Source organism: Epinephelus fuscoguttatus, linkage group LG18, assembly GCF_011397635.1.
Source record: "Epinephelus fuscoguttatus linkage group LG18, E.fuscoguttatus.final_Chr_v1".
In the NCBI taxonomy this organism is placed as follows: domain Eukaryota; kingdom Metazoa; phylum Chordata; class Actinopteri; order Perciformes; family Serranidae; genus Epinephelus; species Epinephelus fuscoguttatus.
The window spans coordinates 18,232,268-18,250,935 of record NC_064769.1 but is presented as its reverse complement, the minus strand read 5'-3'; the positions used below and the strand labels follow the sequence as shown (position 1 = coordinate 18,250,935).

At 40.9% G+C, this 18,668-nt stretch overlaps 1 protein-coding gene across 1 annotated transcript in view; it reads right to left on the bottom strand.

Moving 5' to 3' along the window:
• The window catches only part of tbx5a (T-box transcription factor 5a), a 30,710-nt gene that overhangs the window by 9,384 nt on the left and 2,658 nt on the right, over window positions 1–18,668 (bottom strand). The window contains exons 2-7 of the mRNA XM_049604374.1: window positions 17,877–17,950; window positions 16,496–16,727; window positions 10,658–10,830; window positions 9,771–9,865; window positions 8,267–8,386; window positions 7,128–7,275 (exon numbers count right to left, since the gene is read on the bottom strand). Coding sequence (XP_049460331.1) covers window positions 7,128–7,275; window positions 8,267–8,386; window positions 9,771–9,865; window positions 10,658–10,801 — 507 coding nt within the window. The 5' untranslated portion in view covers window positions 10,802–10,830; window positions 16,496–16,727; window positions 17,877–17,950. The remainder of the gene's footprint in view (window positions 1–7,127; window positions 7,276–8,266; window positions 8,387–9,770; window positions 9,866–10,657; window positions 10,831–16,495; window positions 16,728–17,876; window positions 17,951–18,668) is intronic.

Sequence of the window (18,668 nt, the reverse complement as noted above, 5' to 3'; positions counted from 1 at the left end):
CATTCTAATGGACGGAGGATCTGAACGCAGAAATCACTAATAGTAAAAATGACAATTACTTGTCTTAACAGACCCTTTTTCAACCAAAAACAGGGATTTATTTATTTTTTTTAATAAATGGCTGATTCATATCAAGACAATGCACATATATATTTTTATTGTCTCTGTCATCAATATTCAAAATATCCTCAAATTCTGAAATATATTCACAAAACAGTATTAAAAATAGTATTAAAAAAACACTTTGGTGGCACTCAGGATTCTCGGATGGATATTTTAAAAAAAATCCTGAGGAAAAGCTATAAATCTTTCATATGATTTTATGACATGAATAACTAATATAACACCTCAAATTTACTTTAAACTCAGTTTAAACACAAGTTATGAACTTAAACAATATAATTAATAGACTGAAATGTGCCTTGTCTCATGGTTGGCCACGCTTGTTAAAAAAAGGGGGCGTGGCTCAACTGCAGTCCACTTTAAATTATTTGGAACACTGTGATTGCCTTATAGACATCCCATCAAATAAATCTCTGTATTTCTGTGAAGTCAGATAACATTAATCATAGATCTAAACATTCTAGAAAAGTTTTGGCTATTGGAGTGGATGGGGGATCTGAACAAGATATGCTGAGAATGCTTAACATCACCTCATCTTTATAAGGTGCACCAAGTGCAAAATGCAAACTTAAACGTGATATGGGTGAGCATAATGAGCAAAGATTAAAGGGGATCACAGGGGCACAGGAACAGGGGGGACTGAGTATGTCCTTATGTGTCGAAAGGCCACAAAGATACTAGGATGAATAGCTGTAAATGTAGGGGCCCCAAAACAATGCCTATGTAGAAGTTTGTGATACGCCCCTGTAAATTCAGACGTCATAGGAAATAGAGATCAGAAACAGGCTTGGCAGCTACCTGGGTTACTTCATTAATCTCACAGAGGCTCAACAGATTAAATTAAGATGAACTTTTTCAGCCAAAACCTGCATTACTGTACTGTTTTGGGCAAACTGCTCGTTTGACTAAAGGTAAAACTTTTACAGCACTACAAAATGCAATTAAAGTTTTACTGCTTTCATAAATATTTCAAATAAAATTGGCCCAAGTGCGCCCTTATTTTGTTTTGATCCCCCTTTCTTCTCATTTAGAGAAGGTCTGATTCCACTCCAGCCAAAACTGAAGCAAAACATCACTTGTTACGTAACTCCAAACTCATTGCAGATACAGTAAAACTCACTACACTACAATTACTCTGCCCCAGTAGTCACACAGAGGAGGTGACTAGTCCCAGTTAGGTGACAGGCGACATGTTGCCCCTCTAACCTGACTAACCTAGTTTATGCCAAGTGATGACTACTACCCGTGGATAGCTTGGCGACATTAAGACGCGGTCCGCGCAGCTGAACTTGAGCCTTGAACTTCTCTTTTGAGGCCCTCTCATCCGCGGGTCTTAAGTCTAATTGATTTGACGGACCAGGGAGTCATAGTCATGGGCCTGGAGGAAATCTGATGGTTTTTATTTTCATCAGATCCGGCTACATTAAAAGATTGCAAAATGGGACTTTACTTTCTTCCCTTCCTCTTTACTCCCTGCACCTTTTTACACCCACACACCCCCACTTCTCCGCTGTCCCACAGGCATTCCTCTTATCTGTTATCTTAAGGTTGTTTTTGTACCTGCCTTTCACTGCCAGCATGAGAAGAGACAAGGGATTGCCCTGACCTCTTGTACCTGTGGGGGCATCCTTTTTTTTTTTTTTTTTTTAAAGATATTTTTTGGGCATTTTTAAGCCTTTAATTGATAGGACAGACAAGTGTGAAAGGGGGAGAGAGAGAGAGGGAGTGACATGCAGCAAAGGGCCACAGGCTGGATTCGAACCTGGGCCGCTGCGGCAACAGCCTTGTACATGGGGCGCCTGCTCTACCACTAAGCCACCAACGCCCCTGTGGGGGCATCCTAAGCAGACATAAACCTAAGTCCTTTCTCAGGGCAGGGTGAACCATAGAGTCTACATGATACAATAGTCGTCAAATTTCCAGCTGAACTTGATTTAATTTCATGGTGCAATAGGTTTTTGAAGGGGCAGACATTTTTGTAAAAGTGAGTTTCAACTGTCCACCATGCACCTTGTAGATGCAAGATGATTTAATGGAAGTTACTGACCCCATGCAGACAGTATCAGCTGAGTGTATCACTTCGGTTAGATAAGGAGGCTGTTGAAGAGTGGATGACTTGCAGATGGAAACTCGGCGTTTGCAAATTTTACAATCCACCATAAATAAAACTATTTGTAGTAAAGGGGTTTTAGGGCTGCATACTTGGATCTGAGGTACAAATAGTTTTACCAAAACTCAGGCTGGGAGGAATAAAATCTCTTTGCTGTTTTCTATTGATAGCTCTGTTTTGATTTCTATTTCTAAGCGTAGGATTGTATTGGTTGTTGTGAAGTCAAGTCATTGTGCAAGTGCTATCACGCAACACTAGCATACTGTTTGGATTTGTAAATGAGGCATTAACATTCAGTGAAAGAGCTTTGCAAAAAGATCTCAGCACAGTGCAGAGGAAAAGTAGGTTAAACAAAACATTTTCCCATGCATGCATTCATTAAAGGCCTACTTGAGGTCTGCAGGGAAGTGTCCAAGACTGGACAAACCACAACAACAATCCCATCAGTGCCAACATATCATTCACCACATGACATGGATTTAGAGGCTAAAAATGTCTGCCACTGGAAGTTGCATGGAAACATCTAAATGTACATTTAACCCTGGAAGATAGCATGGTCCACTGACTGTGGGTTCCCAAAGTCCAGTTTGTATGTCAGAAAGGGGGTGTTGTGGGGTAGGGGTATAGCTGTAGACCACCCACTGGGGCCCCAGCGCACGCCTCGTCTCCCTGGCCCAGCCGCTGCCCTGCCTGGGTCCCTGTATCTCTGCCCCCCCCCCCTCCAGCCCCTGGATGATAGTATTTAATGATAGTGAGGGATCACTCTGGGTCTCGAGCCGCTGCCCTTTGCTTTCAAGTCCCACCACATCAGAGAGTTTCCCCGAGCCTCGGGATCAGCGGGCTTTGTACACCATCATCTATTGCTCATCGCACACTGCCATTCAAATATAAACAGTGCGATCCTCACACTCCACCCTCCTGGCCAAAACATGTGTGGGAAGACAGGGAGACGAGTGCAGGAGCAAATTGAGGGGGGGGGAGATGAATAACACTGAGAAATATTCCAGGAGTTGAGAGGGAGATCAAAGCAAAAAACTGCAGCTTGGTATGAAACCTGAGACAATAACAAATGATTTTTAGGAATCCAAATACAGGAAAAAAGACCACATGGCACTGTAGTACAGTGGTTAAGACATATTTACACCCCTTAGTGCGACACTACTTTTGAATATACTTTATTACAATTAAAAGGTGCTGCATGTGTAGTTTTACTTAAGTAAAAGTACATAAGTATTAACAGCAAAATACACTCATGTACAGGCATGCAGCCCAAAAATGCATCAAGGCACTCTTACTGTAACTAATAATCATTTATCAATACATTGATAAACCAACATGTTTCCACTAGAGAGTCTTCATCAGGGTCCTCATTTTTTATAACTAACCACAAGTGCCTTAATGCAGTTCAGCACTCCCTATTTCTTTGCTCAAGCAGCAATTCAATGTTGTAGGGAAGCTCATTCAAACCACTGAAGCTGCTAAAGTAACTACTAGCTAAGTGTTCAATAAACAGTGGGGCACCCAGAAAGTTTTCATAGGGGTGGGGCCAGCGATTGTATCACTGTGGCCCCCCCTGGCCACCCTTTGGCAGCACCACTGCCAATAAATGGCGTTTAAGAGTACACTGGACTCTGGAGTACAAGTAGCTTTAAATTGTATTTAATTAGTTGAGTAAATGCACTTTGTTACTTTCCAAACTGCTGTGTTTTATTGTCATGCATGTCTGCAGTGGTACATAAAACCGATTTGACCTTTAGCATTAAGACGCTTAAGGCTGAAATGCTCAGTTAAATAAACTGCATGGAGAACTTTACCTTAAGAGTAAGATATGATCAATAAAACACAAAGGTATACAGCATAAATGTGCCTCTTTGATTAAACATCCTGAAACGTCCAAGAGATACCCAGTGATGCCAAGCAGCTACCCTTCACTATCCACTATCCACACACTATCCTTTTCAAAACCATGATATGTCACTTTAAAACTTAACCCTGGCAGCATATGTCTTTAGTTTGTCTTACAAAAACTCTTTGCTATTGCAAGTAAGCTACACAACAAGCTGTATACAAACACACAGGCCCCATGGGGCGTAGCGAACCTTGTTTCCTATCACACTCCTGCACAACAGTCCTGAGCTGGTGAGCTCAGCCGGCTGACGTGTGTCTAATCACCAGACATTTCTAGAAAGAAACGCCTGCTTCGGGCCCATCCTAAATTGGTCCATTCTCCATCAGCAGTATGTTTCCGTCTCACTCTGTCACTGCTAGTAATTATAAATCATCTCCAAGTTATTTCAACCAGCTGGACCAACAAGCCAATGGAATACATTTCTGGCCCGCCACCAGCATTTCATTTATGAATCCCAGGGTGCTGTCTCCCAGCACGAAAGAGGGTGAGCCAGGAACCACTGCAACCAATCAAAAATGCACTTTAACCCAAAATTTACAACACTGCTCGCATTCCGACTGAGCTCCAGTTTCACTTCACCAGCTGGGCTCTGGCAAGGCAACAACCACTATAGGTGCCATGTGCACAGATAGTGGCGTGTGTGTGTGTGCGTGTGTGTGTGTGTGTGTGTAGAGGTACATATGTGGTCTCATTTTAGATTCAAGCTGAGTAGCTGAATAATCAATTGTCAGTATGCATTCAGTGGGAGAGATGATTGCAATAAGTTAATCATCATTATAACATGTTTGAGTGTTGCCTCTTATTTATGGAGCACAACCTACCTCCTCCCTGCAGATTGAGCCTTATTCAGCTTCACACTTCACCAACATCATGGTTAAGAATTTCTAACTGAAAATTATTTTGTTTTTCCCCACCTAATTTAACCTACGTCCTTAGAAAACACAACAGCTATTGATGTGCCTCATAATTACATTTCCCTTTATAACTGAGCCTATTAGTGCACAAACTAATTGTTTGACTTTTCCGTTTCTACAACAAGACATCTAATTTGGCCTCAGTGTGCCCATCAACTTTGAATTTTATGAAAACCTGACGCCAACAGGCCCATTTGTTGATGAAGTAAGTGATGTTTGTGTTTTGGGTAAGACAGGAATCACAAAAGCCCGGGGCCAGATAGTGAGTGTAGAATAATGAGGAGTTAAAGTTAGGAAATGGGTACCATACAGTCCCAAACTGGCGAGGGAGGCGGTGGGTGGGGGTGCAATTGCCTCTTTCCTTTTCCCTACAAAAACTGCTCCCCTCTACTTATGTGAGCAGACTTCCAGGAGGTCTGCAACTTTAATGCATCTAGGGGGTGCTATAATAAACCTGGCCAAGTAAAAGTACCAAACGAGGACACTGGAACCAAAATATGTTGTTCTACTTTATAGTCAACAATGGCAGAGTCTGAATTCAAATGCTTTTCTGTGCTGAGAAATCAGAACTTGAGGTTTTCTGTGAACATCAGAGAGACTCTCATCAGGACATGTACTCTGTTTTCATAGTGAGAAGAACATTACATACTGTACTTTAAATGCAGGCCTAAATTCAGTCTGTCAAAATTATTTAGTGATGCATGCAAAAAAAATAGATGTGGGATTAAGTCATCCCCCTGTTTCTTCTTTTTAAAAAGTTCATCAGCTATTATTTGAATTTAAACATTTGTTTTAATTTTTCTTGCAGCTTATCCACTATCCTTTTCTTTTAACTTAACCTACATGTGTTTGATTGTGTTTTTATTGAAGAATTAAGCAGAAGAATACATGGTGTATTTATAAAATTCATCAAGACAGGCAACAAAATATTTTTTTCTGAGATTATAAAAAAGAAAATACTTTTTGCATAATTGTAAATAGAAAAATATATATATATTTTTTCTCCAGATTTTGGAAGTCAATCGAAAAACTTAAAATCTATCATGTGCATTACTTTAAAAACAACAACAACAAAAAAAAACCTTTGCAACAGCTATTAATGTAGGCCTAGTTTTCAGGAAAATCCACAAGCCTAATAAACTGTAATCATCTGTGTAAATACTCTCAGCAAAAGTCTACATTCCTTGTTCAGCCATGTTGCAAAGACAGAATTATTTCATGATATGGGATGTTTAAAAAATATTTGAAAAGGCTAAGTATATTAAAACTACAGAGCAGGACAAAAAGAAAACGTCATAAAGTGAGTTTATGGAGCTTGATGCTGAAGAAGTGGAGGAGTGACTTAAATTTTGGTGTGTTAAAGTTTTAAGGTAAATACAATAAGCTAACATTCAGCCTTAATGGTTAATGGTTAATGTAATTTTATTTTTATTTTGGCAACAGAGTAGGATATTGTATCCTCTCCAGTTTTTTTTTTGTTTTGTTTTTGTTTTTTTCCTTCAAATCATGACTTCTAAACTCTGAGGCGCAACAGTTGTGTGGGCGTAATTGGTAATTCAAATATATGGGCAAACACACCTACACATTTTTTATATTGCTTTTATGGTAATCATAATAATAATAATAACAACAACAATAATAATAATAATAATAATAATAACAACAATAATAATATTATTAGGAAACAGTCTTGCAGTGCGCACAATGTAACATTTTGTCGTTTTTCAGATTCATCCGTGAGTCTTGACGCCACTGTATTTCCTCCAGTTTATCTGAGTGATTTCCACACAAATGCATAATTAAGTTTTGAACTCAAACGACACAAATAACCATCACTCAAAGTTCAGCTGCGGGCACCAGCACTTGCACTTATTCTATAAAAGTGATAAACATAAATAGAAAGGGACGTCTTGAGCTAAAACCGCTTTTCACTGGCAATCCTCCCTGCTGAAGTGCCACTGAGCAACACACCAAGCGAGAAATACACCTCCCAGACTTCGACCAACGCAGCACCATGGTTGTAAAACATTCACAGACATGTGGTTAAATAGTATAGGGCCTAGGCACCTACGTGTCCGAACGGGTCCAGGTGGTTGTTGGTCAGTTTCAGCTTCTGGAAGGAGACGAGCTGCCTCATCCAGTGCGCACCGGTGGCGGGGGAGTCCGGGTGAACGTAGAGCCTGCCGGGCATGGCGGGCTCTGCCTTCCCGGTCACAGACCTGAATTACAGCAACACAATCACACTGTAACACCTTGGACTGACACCCATATGCTATCAACTATATATGCAGGCGCTGAAGTAGGAGGACGTGGTGTAAAAATGTTAATTGGCCCATCATGTGAAGGCTATTATTTCATTATCAAAATTTAGAAATTATGCAGAGGATAATTACATGCAGCGCGCTTACAGAAAAAACTAAAATAAGAAACTAAAAGGAGCAATTAGTGGGACACGGCTGCTAAACTTTAAGGCTGGTGAAAACTGAATCTAATCCAAGATTTTTACGCACTGGTTTTTAGGCCTCAGGATGTTTACCTCCTGCTCAAAACTTTAAGGCTTCTTCAAGTCGAATAGATCAAATCATAATCATATATACTAATTTAAGGAGGCTGGTTTTGGGTGGTCAGAGGTCAGATTAGAGCTGGTAGACATTGTTCTCCGACATCATTAGATCAAGAGGAGAATTAGTTCCAGGACATGCTTTGGACAGGTCATCATCGGCAGTATTGGCATGTGATTATCCTCTATAAGTATCCGCTCATTTAAAGGCGCTGACCCAAAACGAGGCATTCCTGACCAAGGTTAGAGAGATCGACATGACACTAAACAAATAACCATCATATTTATGCCCCACCGTGAAAGACAGCCTTGTTGCAGTGCACATATAGGCTGGTATAGCTATAGGAAAAGTCATCAACATTCATCCAACAGCTCCGGCAGAAACATTTCTCCCTGCTGACAACATTTCTTGGCAAGCATTAGAAAACACACAGTTCATACATCTCTAGGAATTAATATGTTCACTTCCGATTCTCATCCATCAGGACAACAATATAAAATTTCCTGTTGGAATAAACTCCAGGGAGCGGAGCTGCGAGCAAACAACAGCCTCCATTGTTGTGAAATGTGCGCGTAAAATGAAATAAAAGTTTGTCACTGCAGGATAAAACATTGAAAAATTACTTTTTGTGTGCTGTATTTTTACATACCATTTATTATCGGCGAATTTGTATCGATGGTCGTCCGCAGGAACAACATCCATCAGGAGAATATATTTAGTTTTGGGGTTTAATCCCGTGACCTTCACTTTGAAGCTGGGGAACATTCGCCTGTGGAGGACAAAACACGCTTTATGGCGCGATATGGTTTTTCTGTCAAACAGTGGGGAAAAGAGAAGGCAAAAATAGACTGTGGTGTGTTTGCATGCTTTTCTGCTCTGTAGAGGAAAAATTCACATCCAACTTTGGACACTTTGAAACGATCAGTGGGTGCAGTGGATTATAAAACTGTGAACGAAAACAAATTAATTTACAAGATAAAAGTTATGACTATTGTTTTTTTATTGTTGCAATTAGCAGACTAAATTATTATGCATACACACACATGCATACACATCTCATAGATATGACTTAATTTAGTTTGCAGAGGTAAACAGTATTTTTAAAAGCAGGGCGTTGGATCTGAGGGGGCCTGCGTGTCATAAAAACGCAGTTCACTTGGGCTTTTTTTCAGGATTCGTTTTGTAAATCATTTGAATATTTGGTAGCTGTCATAGTTTTAGAAAAAACACATAATGTGAATAAGTCTGAGGAGTCTCACGAGTCAATGGGAATGGCTGAGGACGAAGGGGAGCTGCTGTGTAACATCATTTCAAGCCAAAACCTGGAGAGAAATGACTGACGGGAATATAATGGAGACTTTATGCAGCTGTGTGAAAACAAACTGCCTTCAGCCCGCACTGGAGAGCACAGTGAAATGTAGCCGTGTTGTTAGACTATAAAATATTCATCATTTATAACAGCCTCATGTGAGTCAGCCCAGCGGCCACTTTGACACGAGCAAGACACCAGCGGTCATCATCGTGCATGCAAGTTCACACTCAGCAGACGAGGGTTATTTTGACTGGAAGCAGTCTGAGGGCGACTGCAAAAGTGACAGCGAGACACATGTGCAGTGCAGTCGCTGCGTAACATGTTGCTGCACAAGTGTTGTCACGCAAGAAGTGTCTGTGTATCACACACACACACAGATGGTACAAGGGAAGCGTTGTAAAAGGCAGACATGCGCGCCTACAATACGATTATTTCACTGAATATTAAAGGAATGTTGAGACTCTCTCTGCAGCACACCGCAGGACAGTTTTGTCCTTTCGCTCTCTCAGGCTGATTGGTCGATGGTATTGCATTTCCCCGACAGGGCCACCCAGACTAAAATGTAGGCTATATGCACTGGTGGTGTTGCAGCGCGCTAAAGCGTCCACCAGATGCTCTGTGTTTTCTCTGTGGTTCATCGCGGTGTATATTTCCAAATCCCAGGAAATTCCAGCCAGGCCTGTAGTGTATTTTAATGCTAGGCCTAGATACAATTCATACAAAATAAATGCGTTCGGAGCCGTTGCAGCAAACAGACACACAGTCAATAATCCCCTTGTTCTGATAATCGGCCTCCTCCTCTCACAAAAATAAAACATAATTTTTATATTTGTCCTCTTACCTTCCGGCTTTCGTGATGATCATCTCCGTCCCCACCTCGTGGAACTTCATCCAGAGTTCCCTCTCGTGCAGGTACACTTTTATTCCCTCCATTCCCTTCAAAATAAAGCATCTTAATGCCCACAGTGCGCACAGCATCGCTGTAATAAGCCTGCTTAGGTTTTACGCAGAGGTGTCCAACATGGCTTGGAGGCCTTCTGAGGTGTCAAAACATGTTCTCAGCTGCCAAAGATTTCATTTTAAGTGCCAGTGCTTTGAATTAAAATATTAATTATAAATGTCAAGACACATGCAAAAAAAGTTATTGTACATTTACGCAACAATTAATAATATAAGGCACGTAGTGACTCTTGCGTAAATACAGTAATTTAAGATGTTGCGTCATCCTGCCGGGCCTTTAGCATTTACATTTAAACTGCGAACAATATATAGTATAATAAGGCCAGATATAGTGTCTGATTAATATATTCTCCTACATAACACACGGTCTCATATTCAGTCATAAAATCTAGTTTCCAAATGAGCGAAAACTACTTTGAAACTTTCTATTTTACTTCTCAGATTTTCTAAACTTTCTTTGAACAACACACTGTGACACAGAAGTCTTCATAAACATTTGACAGACTAAATAAAGGCTCCAAAAAGTTCACTGTACATGAGTTAGAGGAAGGTAAATTAGCAGAATTACTCAAACCCATTGGCTGCCATTTTCCGTAATATTTTACGCATATTTTGACACCAAAACGACAGTACAGTACTATATTTACAAACGTTTACACACACACATATAGGCCTATATTTTTGGCTGTGACTGTGAGCCCACTAAACAGCCTCGGCTCGCAGCCTGCAGCAGTGACACTGAGGCCTACACACTGACTTGATACTGACCTGCTGAATGTAAGTCGTCTGTGACGATGGGGATTTGCTTGAGGTCCCGTTCTGTTTCTCTGATTTATTATCGGCCTGTAATTCCCTTGAATCCGAGCCACCGGGAGAGTTTTGAAGGGCAAAAGTCTCCTCTTGGTCCGCCATGACCGGAGCTCCGAAAACTACTGTCCCAGCTGAAAGACCCAAACAGAGATGTCAGTGTGTGGGCCTGGACCGCCTTATGAACAGTGTTAGAGTGATTTAAATACGTATGATTATTAACAGAGGCACAGATGAACTTTAGTTTGTCCTATATGTGACCAGAAAGTTATTCATTTTCGGAAGTGCTGTGTGCTGCAGGCTAATAACTACAGCTCAGGGATGTCAGCCTTAAAAATCAAATTAGACTTAAAAAAGAAAGTATAGGATATTAACATATCAGCCTGATTTAAGACGGAATGTTTTTAGAGTAAGAGCCAAATAATTGAACTTAATTTAAGTTGTTTTTTAAGTTGCTTAAGTAAGCTGAGCGTTTGGCAGCTCACGTCAAGATGCTTCTCATGAATATTATCTATTTTACGCATTCAACAGAGATATTATTTGAATAATATAATTACACAGTCTAGTATTCTTGACATTAAAAGTGATGGCTGACTCATTTAGGGAGAATTCAGCTGCACACTGAAGCAGCCCCAAGACCCCCTCTCTTTTAGGATGTCCTATTCATGTTCCCCAAACAAAAGACATGAGCGTTATTGTTGTATCGAGACATGCTGGTGTCCAAAACACAACGAAGCCTCCTGTAAAGCACTCCTCAAAAAACACTCATAAATGGTGCCACTTCTGCAGAGAGAGCGTGAGCAGCTACTCCTGCACCGTAGAGTAGCCTACACTACGATGAATAGCAACAACAATGAACAGACGTAGCCGGATCAGAGCGGGATCAGCTTACCTAAACACAAAAACACGTCGTGGGCTAGAGTTGGACACGGCGGGGGCGCAACAGAGAAACACCGTCTTTAAAATGCTCAGTCCCAAGTCAGATAATCCAGGCGTTTTACTCGATGAAGCCGCGCGGATTCTCCATGAATCCCTTTTCCCTTCTCTCACAGTTAGTCCAGATTCCCTACAAGCGGATCCGCGACCGTGGAAGATCCTGGGTGACAGCCACAAAGCGCTGCTCGGTTCCTAATTGTGCATTTTACAGCCGAAGACCGTTTTGTGAGCCCGAGCCCGGTGATAGCACCTAGCAGTACGCTGTAGCCGAGTCCCAAAGGAGCAGGTCCGTCACCTCCTTCTCCCCTCCTCTCTCTTCCAGTCTCTGCCTTGTCAATAAGTCTCCCCCCTCTCTCTCTCTCTTGCGCGCTCCGTCTCCAACCCTCCACTGCGCATCAATGACCAACCGTGCGAAGCGGAAGCGGAGTCCGCGACGTAGATGAGGCGGGGTGGGGGCGATGGGGGAGCAGTCTGCGCAGAAATAGCATTGGTTTATACACCAAATAATAATTCCTTCCAGGCACCCACCCCAGTTTATCTCCTAAACCTCTCCATAATCCCAGTCTGGTAGAGGGAATCCATTTGATATTTGCTCCTGCATGCGCCATTACGCGCAACCTCCTCTTCCTCAAAGTCACAGCCTCCAGAAAGTGATTACGTTTATTAGCATTAATCTAAATTTAATAGAGGGCATCATCAGGTTTTGTAGGTCAACATGTCTGTGCGTATGGCCGAAGGAATGATTAAAATTAACTGATTAATCGACCAGAAATTTTCCTGGTTCTATTAGAGTCTGGGCAATTAACAAAACCAATTAACCGTTTAAAGCAGTTTAACTCTAAATGTTATGAATGAACTTTGTAGTATCCCATCATCTCCTCGCGCAAAACACAACAGCTTCCACAGCTGAGAGTAGGAGGATAAATCGGAACTGGATATATTTGTCTCGACAGAAAAAAAAAACAAAACACAAGCATGGGTCAGTCGGTGGAGGCTATGTTTAGGCCTGTGGCTTCACACAGGTTTAGCAACACACCGCGGACCGTTTCACAGGACACTGGGCTGCAGATTTTGACGTGTTAAGATTACAACACATCGTATATGGAGATGAAACTAAGTGGGCATGTTTGCATCGACGACGCCTGGTTGGACGCGCCAGCAGACGCATATAGATGACCTTATAGAGACACTGCAATCAGATCCCACTCTTCAATTTTGCATACGTTGAAAAAGTAAAATAAAGAAATCAGCCTCAGTCCTTTGATATTTTACAATCCAAAATTCATTTTCATTAGCGTTATTCCTTGAATTATATTTCAGTGCATGGAGCCTGAAGTTAGCAAATAATCAAAAACAACAGATGGAACGCAGCCCATACGCAGAACATTTAATTCTAGAGAAAGACAGGACAACATACGACTTGCTAAAGTTGACATTTTTTGCAGTGTGCGCGTAAAATGTCTCATTTGCATTTTAGGCTGTTATCTCATTACGCACGCGCCCACAGAGTCATTTTCCCATTTCTTCCGTGTGATACAGGGAGACAGCATGAGGTGGATGTTTGTCCATTAGCAAGCTGTCAATACAAACACTCCTTAGATATGACGGGTGGGACTGAAACGGGGAGAAGGCTAATGATCGATCAGTAGCAGGCGTGACTCTGGTGTTGAAAGCAGAGGGTGAAATTAACATATTTTTGTTGTTGTTGTTGAAATTATATTGAAAACAAATAGACTAAATTAATTACTGAATATCTGATGAATGCAACGTCTAAATGGCTTTTGTCCAACAACATTCCCCTGGAAAAGGTACCAGAACTACATTTAACACACAGCCTACACACACACACACACACACACACACACACACACACACACACACACACACACGCACACAAACGACAAAGTTTCTCAAATTTTAATATCTCTTTCCCTTCTATCAAAAACATACATATTTACCGAAGAGGCTGAAAAAACGAAATAGGGGCTCTGAAATCAGTCTCACGTAAAAATTTTCCAATATTTAAAATACTTAACTAGGTTTTTAAGGTACAGAGAAACTTTCTTTTCCTTCTTTCTCACACACACACTCACACTCACGCAGCTGCACACAGATCTCTGAGGGACTTCCGAACAGCATGCTTCTCCATTACTGTACCAACACAAATAACGTAGGCTTTGCAAGACTTGGACCAGGCTACAGAGCAGTCCTCCATCGCACTAATGTTGTTTGCAGAGAAAATATGACTAGAATATAGGTTTAAAAATTGGCCCGAGATCCCTCAACACGTATGACTGTCGGTTGTGGCCATACTTTGTTTTAGTGCATGATAATAGCTAAGGTAAACTTGGTAAAAAAACAAAAAAACAAAAAAACAAAACAAAAAAACAAAAACAAATTCAGATATAGGAAAGGAAAATGGCATTTATATGAAACAGAAAAATGGAGGAGCGATTACAAAACTTGTTACAACAACAAATACAGTTTGTGTCAATAGAAATTAAATGAGATATTAGGCTCATGTGTCACGGGCCTGGAAACTAAAGTCACTATAATGTAAGGTCAACATAATAAAGTTGAAAACGTCTAAAAAGTCTATAAAACATCGGCGGTTGAGATGAATCCAAATTCCAATAGTAAGATTTTGTATTAATCTACATAACCCAGCTGTAGTCCATGGGTATGCGCATCTGTAATCCTATATGTTTTTCATGGTTTCGTTTTAGCCATATAGGGACTAATTGGCATGATAATTTATGCAGGTGAGATATTGTATTCATCTACATAAAAGTGGTAGATTAAAGTACGCCAAGAAAGAACGCAAAGTGCCAAATACTAAAAAAGAAAGAATAAAGAAAGAAAAATACTCATTGGCTTTCAAACTGTGAACACACTCCAGCAGTGCAACTCATCATTTAAGAGGAAAAGACCACGTGGTGGAGGCTGATTGAAGGCCTAATGAGCGAGTAAAAGGGGGAAAAATCTACGGCTCAACAACCCCAAAATGCAACGTTTTGATCATTTTAAAGCGTCAAAGGCAACACTCACAGACAGATGACGTGGATGTGGAGGTGCAGCGTGAAAAGCTTCACACTGTAATTAACTTGCAGCCTCCAAAGAGACGCGTTAATGGTGCGTCACGCAAATCAAATCTGGGCGGAAAAAAAGCTGGGAAAAAATGGCATTGAAACAAAGAAAAAGTAAATACATGTAACTTTGGAAACAAAACCTAACGAGGGGACACATTTAACGAGGTCTGAAAGTGACATCAAATAGACACGCAGGTCGATTTAGAAAAACGCATTCGTTAAAAAACAAACGAACAAACAAAAACAGCCTAAGTACGATAACCAAGATTTTATTGTGTGAATGATTTGACAACTATTGTACTAAAATATTTATGAGTGTAATGGCAAACTAGGTGTCATCTAGCGAGAAAAACTAAAGAAGAAACGAACAAGAACAATGCATGTTGAATTATACAAGCGGTGTAAAATAAATGGGCCTGGACGGGTTAAAGTTCAGGAGTTCTGCCACAGTAATGGATGGCTGATCATGAAAACTTTCTTACACAAAAGAAAAGCACATTCAACATGATACCAATTAATTAAAACAAGCGAAACTAAAAGGTAAATAAAGTCCACTAGTAAAAAACGTAAGATTCTAAAATAGAATTCTTTTAAAAACACATTTAAAAACCTTCGATTATGCGTCCATCTGTGTCTGCAGCTACACATTTCAGTAAATTTAACAAACAAACAGCAATTTCACGGTATTTGCATATTATAGACACATCACCTTTAACTACATTTGGTAAATTTGGTAAATGCCTCATTAGGAAATCACATGATACGTGCAAATTTGAGACTTTAAATGACTAAACAAATGAGCTCTAATGCTACCTAATACAATACGTGCAATTAAAGTCACACTGTGAAGTAAAATGAAGTGAAAAAAGGGAAAAAAACAGTTGCTCCACAAAGCTGTGAGGTCCATGCGTCACACGGAAAACAGAATTATAGCGACACACTGCATCTATAAAATCATACATCAAAACATTAGATCCTCTTTTTCCCCAAAAAAGCCCCTCACTAACTCTGAGGATTAAAAAAAAAATCACAGTGACTGAGCATCAAAGGTAAAAACACAGATATATAAATGCATTTAATTTAATGCATTACATTTAATGCAAATGCAATTATTAAATGAAAGGAACTGTAGCCAAGTTGGAAAGCAAACTGATGTATCTGATGACAACACAGCACAGAGGAGACCTGCATCTTTGGAGAACTTTCTCTACATTAACAAACTGAATCAAATCCTTTCTATGGTAGAACATAGCGAGCCTCTCAAAGAACCTGTTTATGTAGACTGTAAAGCACATAAAACCTGTCCTCACTTCTAAAAAAAATAACTCTCATGTTGCGTGACCATGCTGGCTAATTAGTATTTACTCTGAAACATAAAATCTAAATGTAGCCTGGAAGACACACAATGCATGGACCACAGAAGTCAGTGAGCAACAGTATGCTGACCGGTGGCATCTAAACAGTCTCACCACTGCTCTTGCTGTAGACTGTAAATCTGCAGCATTAAAAATCAAAGCACTGGATGCAAACAGTGACTAAAGCGCATTAAAGTCATATCTTAAGAGCACACTGTGTGGCACGAAAAGTTCCTCCTGGGCTACAAATCCCATTCATCCAGGTGCAAATGTCAAGGTTGAAGCTAAAGCTGATCGCAGGATTACAAGAAAACAAACATGAGCAGTTTTCTTGTGAATTTTATGCTGGGAAAGTTGTGTGCAAGTGCAACACACACCCACACACACACACACACAGGGATTAAACACATACTCCCTACCTCCTGGCTGTCCAGTAGTATTGAGTGTGTGGTCTGATGTTACCGCTTGTTTAGAGCCGCTTAAAGTCTGGTGAGACTTCAGCAGACAGGCAGGTGAAAGCGCTGGTGTGGCTAACCACCAGTCCAGCCAGGACTCCTGGATCAGGGAGGGGAGCCTGCCCAGATGCTCCGCACCAAAGACCAGCTGTGAGGTTTGTGGCTGAAAACCATCCACAGTTTGGCTCTCATGGAGCTGCTGAGCCAGAGGAGAGGAGAGGAGAGAGGGGGAGAGGGAAGGAAAACAAAAGCTGCAGAGATTGCATTTTTCTTTAGAACTTTTCCAGGTGGCACTGAGGAGTCGCCTAATTCGACAGAATAAGTATGCATGTGAAGTCTCTTCCTTTAAGAGATGTATAAATTCAGTCTTGCTTGCAATGTGTTTTCATTTGCTATCAGTGGCTCCAACACAAGCATGGAGTGGGCTTTATGACCAATTTCCAAAACATAAACAAAGGAATATTGTGAGTCATTCTTGTGCGGATAAAGCCCAGTTGCTTGTGAATACTCAGCACTCAGCTGTTTGTATATTCAAACATTCCAGTGTGAAATGAGGAGAAAAATGTAATGAGAGTAGAGGCTAATTTCTGTTCTGCAGACAGCACCTTTAACGTCCAACCCCTGGATCTAACATACCCAAACTGCCAGCAGCAACACTAAATAAAATCTGGCATATAGTTTTGTGCTTGAAATAGGAGCTGACAGCGTTACATGACTTAACCTTAAAGACTGGAAGCATAAAAGCCATGAGGTCATTTAAACATTGTTAAATTTACAGGTTGGGTTATTATAATGACTGGAAAGTGATGTGCACCGATTGATGCGTCATTTGTTGGTGAGGAGCACTCCCACTCTGCCACCACTACCACCATCCTCCTCTGTCTTTCACTACATAAAAGATGGAGAGCTATAAACTCCCTCCTAATCCAGTATGGTTCACCCTGCATGGCCACACATGGGCCTGTGGTCTGCCTACTGCCCAGAGTCTCTCTCCTCGCCTCCTCCCTCCCCTCACCCTCACCCTCACCCTCTTGAGTGAGTTTACCCTTGTTCTACTAGAGAAGGCAATGATAAGGTATCTGGGCCTTCATAGCAGTGCAGAGCTGAGAGAGGTATATCGTGTGTACGCAGATACGCACACATGCATGTTCACGTATAGAGCTCTGCTTCATAACCTGAGCAGGGCTGTGGGCTCAGGGTTGGTGGTGGTGGTGGTGGTGGTGGTGGGTTGGTGACGGTGGGCTTGGGGCTGACACGTTTCTGCTAACAATCACATCACACACAGGGACCCACATTCCAACTTCCTGATGACCCCCCCCCCCTACCCCTCCACCCTGTTTCCTACCTCACAGTGGTCCTCCTCCCCCAACAGGTCTTGGTGGAGCTGCAGGCATGGGGCACACTAAAGCGGTCAGCACTCTGGATTTAAAGAAACATAAAATTATTCTTTAAAATATTTACAGAATTACAAAATGATATTAAAAATATGTTAGACTGAAAATATTTAATTAAGTAGGTCAGGTGTGATCTACCATGAGGTCATACTTTGGAATACTGCAGAATAAAGTCATTAAAATTAATACAATTCCAACACATCTGGATCTAGTTCATCTTGAAATATCCTGGTCAGTTGAGTGAATGTGAGCGCTGTACTGCATATCAAGTCCTCTGCTGCCCTCTAGTGATACTTTTAAATAGCTCACTAACAATATGACGGGTCCCATCAGGATGTACACTCAGTGTAAATGCATGAAGCTACATACATAATATACTTTTATACATGCAAGCATTTGTCATTGATAAAAACTGAAAAGATGATATAAAATTCTGTATTAATATCTACACAAATAATAGTTAAAGGTCCCATATTATGCTCATTTTCAGGTTCATACTTGTATTCTGGGTTTCTGTTAGAACATGTTCACATGCTTTAATGTAATAAACAAACAAACAAACACATTATGTCTAAATATACTTGTATCCATCCTCTGTCGGAAATGCCCTATTGTAGTGTTTGTCTCTTTAAAGTCCTGTCCACTTTCAATCTTTATAGACTGAATCACCATGTCATTGTGCTGACAACAACAATCACTTCCAGGTGGAAAACTGGCAACTGATTACAACTGTGGAGCTCTGT